Source organism: Cajanus cajan, chromosome 11 (assembly GCF_000230855.2).
Source record: "Cajanus cajan strain Asha chromosome 11, NIPB_CcT2T_4, whole genome shotgun sequence".
NCBI lineage: Eukaryota > Viridiplantae > Streptophyta > Magnoliopsida > Fabales > Fabaceae > Cajanus > Cajanus cajan.
This window is the reverse complement of record NC_138527.1, coordinates 43,770,151-43,778,052: the sequence shown is the minus strand read 5'-3', so window position 1 is coordinate 43,778,052 and position 7,902 is coordinate 43,770,151. Positions and strand designations below refer to the sequence as shown.

General features: G+C 28.2%; 1 protein-coding gene across 1 annotated transcript; it reads left to right on the top strand.

The window, feature by feature from the left end:
• The first annotated feature begins 4,430 nt into the window (after window positions 1–4,430).
• On the top strand, window positions 4,431–7,331 carry LOC109800648 (1-aminocyclopropane-1-carboxylate synthase). Its single transcript, XM_020361446.3, has 4 exons — window positions 4,431–4,775; window positions 4,892–5,023; window positions 5,131–5,291; window positions 6,140–7,331. Exons 1-4 carry the CDS (start codon window positions 4,605–4,607, stop codon window positions 7,113–7,115), a joined length of 1,440 nt encoding a protein of 479 aa, XP_020217035.1. The 5' UTR covers window positions 4,431–4,604; the 3' UTR covers window positions 7,116–7,331.
• The last annotated feature ends 571 nt before the right edge of the window (window positions 7,332–7,902 follow it).

Below are 7,902 nucleotides of genomic sequence, written 5' to 3'. Positions count from 1 at the left end.
TATATATCATTCATCTCATTTATATTTTAACATTTATTTAAATTTATTTTACTCAATAACTTATATTTTACATTAAATTTTAATAATTTATTATTAAATTAAAAATTATTAATACATAAATTAAATCTATAAATTTATCAAAAAAATTAAATATTATTTAATATTACGTTTTGTTAATTTAAATTAATATATAAAATATTTTTTATAATTATTCATCTATTTAAATTAATGAAATAAAATATTAAATAATTTTAAAAAAATTTAAGACTTAATTTATGTATTAAAAAATTTTAATTTAACAATTGAATTGTTAAATTTTAATATAAAATATGTGTTATTGAGTTAAATAAATTTAAGTAAATTTATTATTATAATAATCCTCAGATAAGTTACATGTATCTTCTAATAAAATAATCTCATTAATTTATTTGTGTTTGGTAATATATGTTACATTTTTGTATATAAAAAGGTAAACACAAAACATTATTTCGTATATAATATTGATTGTATTTTATATTGATTTCGTTCGTAGCCAATCAATAAAGTTACTTCTTAAATATATTTCAATTATAAAATTAATCTAAAGTCACTTCTTAAATTGAATTTGAATCTTGAATAATATAGAGAACACTGATTTTCTATATTAATTAATTTTAAATATTCACATAAAACTAATTTAGAGTGTCGAAAATAACATTTTTTTATACAAAAGAAATCTATCTTCAAATATAGATTTTAAATAAGAATTAATCATCTATACACTGTCAGTGTAAAGTTTTTTTTATACTGACAACTAATTATATCTCTTAATTGTGTCATGTCACTATAAACATATTTACTTTTAACAGTGACATGACACAATTAAGAAATATAATTAGTTGCTAATATAAATTTTTTTTTATACTGACAATATATAGGTGATTAACTCTTTAAACAATCGTACACCAGAATCCGGTAGTAATTTCAAGGTTTCTCAAGTAATTGTGATTACAATTATAGATGCATTAGCTACATTTGTATGTATAATTTCTTACAATAAAAAAATTTGTGACTAAATCACAATATCAATTTAAAAACCACAATTGCAAAACCTTAATTTTATTTTGTATTAGTGATAATGTATTTTAATTAAATTCTAATAATTTTATAAAAATTCAAATTCAGTAAATAATTTTACTATCTATGTATTATTAATAATATGAAATTTAAATATAATGCATTTTTCAACGTAAACAATACAGCAACGCGTAATTTATTGTGAGATTGACTACCCACCAACTCCTGCGCAATTTTCAATTTATGTAAAAATAAATAAAAATCTAATACTGGTACTTTAAATTATTGAAAGAAAATTAGTAGCTGAAATAATAATTATTTATCTTGAAGATAAATATATTTTTAGTCATTACGAATAAGATAATATTTGATTTTAGTCCATTTTCTCTTTGTTTTGGATTTTTTTTTTTGGAAATCTATCATATGTAGGACTTATTTTTATAAATAAAAAACCAAAAAGAAACATTTTTTTGGAAAGACAATGAACATTTGACGCATTTTCACAAATGAAATATAGAAAAGAGGCCGATTATTTTTAGGAGACTAAAATTAAATATCACCCTTTTTTATATCAAGTAATTTCGTATTAATTAAGGTATGTTAGATATAATTTTATTAAATAAATTGAAATTAGTTAAAATTTATATAATTTTATATCAGCATAAATGAATTTTTCTTATATTTTAGACAAAAATATTTAAATATTATTTTAAAATAAAAATTAATTCTCACATTTTTAAATACAAAACATATATTCATATAAATATGTAACTTAAATTAATTTAAAACACAAATTTTAATCAATTTTTTAATAGGTAGGAAAATTATAACAACAACAAAGAAAATTGAATTTAAGTTTTTGTACATCTACTTCAATCACTAAGTTAATCCTAATGATATTCAAAATTCAATTCTATTATTAAATGTGTCTAATAAAAGAATAAACTTATTAACCGCGTGAATTAACTTATGTTGACTTATTTTAGCTTAATTATTGACCATAGTTCAAATTCAGATTATAAAGTAATTACCTTAATTATTTAGAGATTAATACTCATACTAATAAATTGATTTTATGCTTCTCAAATCAAATAAATTTCTTTAAAAAATATATGTAATTTAAAAAATTTCAATTTTTTTAAGGATAAAGTAAATCACATGCATTTTTTATATATATTAATATATTAGGTACAAAAAAGTATAAAACTCACGAACATGCAAATTATAATATAAAATCTACACTTTCTAACTAAAGTAGAAACAATTTGATTGATTTGTTTACAAACAAATTTCAAATTTCTAATCAAAATCTTTTCAATTTTCGATAAAATGGAACTAAGATCACTGTTTATAATGTTTTTACATGTTATAGTATTGACAATTTACTTACAATCAAATTCAATATCTTATATGAAATTTATAAATATGACCCCTATCAATGCATTGAATAAAGTAATTGTTTCTAATTTTAAAGGTGTAATATTATTTTGATATCAATCGGTTAAATTGAAGAAAAAAAAACATAATAATTACGGATGCAAATTCTTTAACTATAATCAGTAAAATCAGCGACATCAATATTACACTTTAGCTCTATAGAAGAAAGCTTCACTCAAGATAAAATATAATTAGTCAACAAAATTTAATTATAACCTGCTCTAAATTAAACATACACGTTTTTTTTTAATGTTTGAAACTTATCACTGTTATTTGTAATTATCACCGATATATATATATATATATATATATATATAAATAAAAATAAAAAAACAGACATACTTTTTGAGAGTTTCAAATTTCCACGGACGTCATTAAAGTTTAGCAAGGAGGAGAAACTAACACTTACTACTAATCATGGATCACGTAGCATTGACAACTCCTGCAATGACACTACCAAATTAAGCAGCTGAACTCCAATCTATTGTCCGATTCAATGCATTTCGATCTGTTCATCGCAAAATCATTCCATGACTCGATCGTAATACTATTTACCAGCCCCTATTTTTGCTCACAGCTACTACTTCCTCGTCCTCTATCTCATAGTTTTAAAAATCGGACCGGTCATCAAACTGGTTAAGGTACTGAGTCAGTGAGTTAAAGGTTGAATCGGTGGGTCACTAGTTGAACCTCATGACTTGATTTTTATTATTTTTTTTAAAAAAATATTCATGTTAAATATATTTTATACTTATAAATTTTAATAAATTTATATTATTTTAAATTTCAATTTTTCTATCTTATTTAAAATTATTTTTATTTTTATTTTGTAAAGAAATACATAAAAAAATTACATGTGAAACTGTATATTAATACAAATTAAAAATATAAATAATATGTACATATATAATATGCTTGCAATTGATATCACAAAATAATATATGTAATATCTACATAGATATTATATTATTAAATATATAATTTAAAATTAATAATATACTATAAAAGTTATTTAACTTGTATATATTACAAACAAATACATTAGAACAAGTAGTCATTGTTATATTTAATATGACTCTTTACTCTTCCATTAAAAGATTCAATTATTATTATTATTTTTGTGGTTTATGGTTCCTTAAAAAAAAAGTGTGGTTGAGCCGGTTTGACCCACCGGTTCACCGATTGAACCGAAAAATTGACCAGTTCAATCCGGTTTGAAATGGGTGGACTGCATAACCGATCTAACTTAAGATTCAGACCGGCTGGACCACCGGTTTCCGGCCCAACCGGTCAGAATCCGGTTTTTAAAACACCGGTCTATCTAACGTGCTCGTCCATCAATTACACCGTGACCTAGAGGAGATACAATAATATAATAAATAGAATAAGCTATCATTCTATATATTATTCGAATATTTTTATAATGAAAACAATAATTTCATCCCATTTTCTCTAATTGGAAAGAGAAGAAAAGCAGCGAATAGAATAGAATGAAATACAAAATGGAAAATTTGGTTATTAGATTTCATTTTATCTTATTTCAGTTTTTTTTAAATACGTTTATCCTTTATAACACAATTCTGCTCGAGCATAAAATTTAGGACCATATTAATTCAGTTGATCCCCTAGTCGTCATTTAATTTAAGCCTATAATTTCTAACCCTCAAACATATTGTACGAGGAATAATTTGCGATATTAAAAAAGCAAGAAACATTTTGTTAACTAAATTTCAGATTATTGATCGTGGTCAGTTATTTGTTTGATGTTGTAAATGGATAAGACATAGAGAGGGAGAGGACCACTTTTAAAAGAAGTAAGCAGCCAGTGATATCCTTCGCAGGAAACTTCATTTCATATTTGATGGACCGGGATTCTGACCTTTGAAAATCAACGTTAATTTGAGGAAACACGCTATAAATATGCATAAATACCTCTCATAGCTCATCCACCACTAGACGTGTAATTAACACATAGAAGCAGAAGCAGAAGCACAAGGGCCTAAGGCAAATTTTTCCGACCACTCAAAACCCTCCCTTAATTGCTTTCTCTCTCAATCGCTAAACAACTAATTTGGTAGAAAGTAAGTAGACATAGAATAGACATACCCCAAATGGAGCTAATGAGCGTGAACCAAACCCAATTACTGTCTAGGATTGCCATCGGCGATGGACATGGTGAGAACTCCCCATATTTTGATGGGTGGAAGGCTTATGAAAATGATCCCTTTCATCCCATCAAAAATCCTAATGGGGTTATCCAGATGGGTCTTGCAGAAAATCAGGTATATAATTATTCCAATACCAAAAACTATACATAAATATTAATCCAAATCATAGACACATGCTAGTCTTACATTAATACATGTATACTTATTATTTTTTCCACATCGTTTTGCAGCTTACTTCTGACTTGGTTCAACAATGGTTAATGAGTAATCCTGGGGCCTCCATTTGCACTCCGGAAGGAGTGCGTGATTTCAAGGCCATAGCTAATTTTCAGGACTACCATGGTCTGCCGGAGTTCACAAAAGTGAGTGAATGAGAAATTATATTTAAAACCATAATAATCAAATCAAACAAACTAACTTAATTTGGCTAATTAATGGTGAATTAACATATCTATTAATTTGTACACAGGCCGTGGCTAAATTCATGGGAAGAACGAGAGGTAATAGAGTGACGTTCGACCCCGACCGTATTGTTATGAGCGGTGGAGCAACCGGAGCACACGAGGTCACTGTCTTCTGTTTAGCAGATCCCGGCGATGCATTTTTGGTCCCCACACCTTATTATCCAGGGTAATTAATACATTCACTTCAATTTCCATGCATACAATATTTAGTTCAGGATATATACTCACTTACAATATAACTTCTCTTACACTAAGTTTTTTCTTTTGATAATTATAATTATTTCATTTTAATTTTGGTGGATAAACAATAATTTAAGAGAAAATCAGGCTTGCAAATTGCAAAGACGAACGTCAATTGAAACAAATTTTTTTTTTTACTTAATAGACTCATTATGCAACATTTCGATATAAGAACTGATGGATACAGATCAAGTTTTACATTTTTAGATCATAAAGAGAAAAAAAAATTTATAAAATACACAATAAAAAATTATTGATGTAAGATTTTTTAAAAAATAACTAAAAATAAAATTATGAGAATTTAAGTTTAAAGTGGACAATATTATATTAACGTAGAGATATGTATATATGTATATATTTTGAGTATTCAACAAAAACGAACCGTTATATATATTTCTTCCATGGAAGGTGACTAAAATGGAATTTAATTTAGTAATGACCAAGAAGTAGCCGGTCAAATTAAATCTCAACTAAACCACAATTAATTAAGTAGCTGGAAGTTGCTCTTCATATATATATATACATCAAGGCATGTTGGTCAATAATAATACAGCATGGTTTAATTAATCCACTGTCCTTTTCTGATGGTTGTCACGGCCAAAGACTAAACACAGAAAAACATGAGTCGAAATTGATAATCAGGACTAAGATGGATTTTCAGAAAATTGACGTGGGTGTAATTGGATTGTGATGCATAACTCGATCCGTAATTAAATAAGCAAGAAATATATATGTGTGAGTTTTAATTGAAATGAATTGGATTTGGTAATGCAGTTTCGACAGGGATTTGAGGTGGAGAACGGGCGTTGAACTTGTTCCAGTTATCTGCGAAAGCTCTAACAATTTCAAGTTGACAAGGGAAGCGTTGGAAGAAGCGTACGAGAAAGCGAAAGAGGAGAAGGTGAGAATAAAAGGGTTGCTAATCACAAACCCGTCAAACCCATTAGGAACCACGATGGACCGAGAAACTCTAAGAACAGTGGTGAGTTTCATCAACGAAAAACGCATCCACCTAGTAAGCGACGAAATCTACGCGGGCACAGTTTTCGGGCAGGGTGGCAACAGTTTCACGAGCATCTCCGAAATAATAGAGGAAGAGAAAGACATAGAATGCGACCATGACCTAATCCACGTGGTTTATAGTCTCTCGAAGGACATGGGGTTCCCCGGGTTCAGAGTTGGCATCATATACTCTTACAACGACGCAGTGGTGAATTGCGCGCGCAAAATGTCCAGCTTCGGGTTAGTGTCCACGCAGACGCAATACCTCTTGGCCTCGATGCTTAATGATGATGAGTTTGTGGAAGGGTTCGTGGAAGAGAGTGGAAAACGGCTTGCGAAAAGGTACGGTGTTTTGTGTAGGGGACTTGGGGAAGTTGGCATAAAGTGCTTGGAGAGCCATGCGGGAGTTTTTGTGTGGATGGATTTGCGTCATCTTTTGAAGAGGGCTAGTTTTGAAGCGGAAATGGAGCTCTGGAGAGTGATTATTGAGCAAGTTAAGATAAACATTTCCCCTGGCTCTTCTTTTCACTGTTGCGAGCCAGGGTGGTTCAGGGTGTGCTATGCCAACATGGATGACAGAGCCCTGCAGCTTTCTCTGGCCAGAATGCGAACCTTCGTCACCCAAGGCAAGAAATCTTGTGGCCTTAGAGAGTTGAGGCTCAGCTTCTCTTCCCGAAGGTTGGATGAGTTCTTATCCTCACCTCACTCACCTTTTCCTCAGTCGCCTCTTGTTAAAGCCACTACTTGATCATAAGTCATAACCAACCACGTTACAACTTACAATATTCGATCCTCTTTACTCCCATGCTTCATGCCTCCTGGGGATTTTTCTTTTCTTCTTTTTAACTTATTGCTTTCATGCTCAAACAAGTTTGTAACATTCTTGTTTTTCGTTTACGTATTCTGTTATGGACATTGTAATGTCAACATTAATATTAATAATAAATGTCTTCATTTTTCTATCCATTATTTCTTCCTGTCGCTAATTATTTGGAATGTTTAATATTATTAAAAATGGTTAATTACGTGTTTTTAAAAAAACTAAATTAAGTATGAAAGAGATATTTTTATTGTTATAATAATTAGTATTTAAAAATAAATCATTCATATATCTTTTATTTTTATGATACATCAAAATTTAAAATTTAAAACTAAATTAAAATTGAACTTCTTAAACATTATAATAATTCAAACATTATAGTAATAGTAAAATTTCTTTTATATAAAAGTGGATATATTCGTATTTATAAAATAAAGATATATTGCTTAATAGAAAGTTATACATAAGATGCGTTTATAAAAAAGGAAAATGCAAGGTTGACTTGACTGTATTTATGCTAAGATTTTTCTACTGTAATCAAATACCGCCGCCATTAGTGAACCTGAATCATAGTTAACTATATACATCAAACAATAAATTAAAAGCATAAGCAATTTATGTATAGACAAAATCCATATAAATATATAAATTGTGTTGTCAAAAGAAAAGAAAAGACACGTTCCCAGAACATAGTATTAAGTATTGCTTCTTATTC

Excerpts from the sequence above, each read along its gene's own strand:
- LOC109800648 (XM_020361446.3), top strand. The coding sequence starts at position 4,605 with ATGGAGCTAATGAGCGTGAACCAAACCCAATTACTGTCTAGGATTGCC. Across the intron at positions 4,776-4,891 it reads TGGGTCTTGCAGAAAATCAG|CTTACTTCTGACTTGGTTCA; the intron begins GTATATAATTAT and ends ATCGTTTTGCAG. Across the intron at positions 5,024-5,130 it reads GTCTGCCGGAGTTCACAAAA|GCCGTGGCTAAATTCATGGG; the intron begins GTGAGTGAATGA and ends ATTTGTACACAG.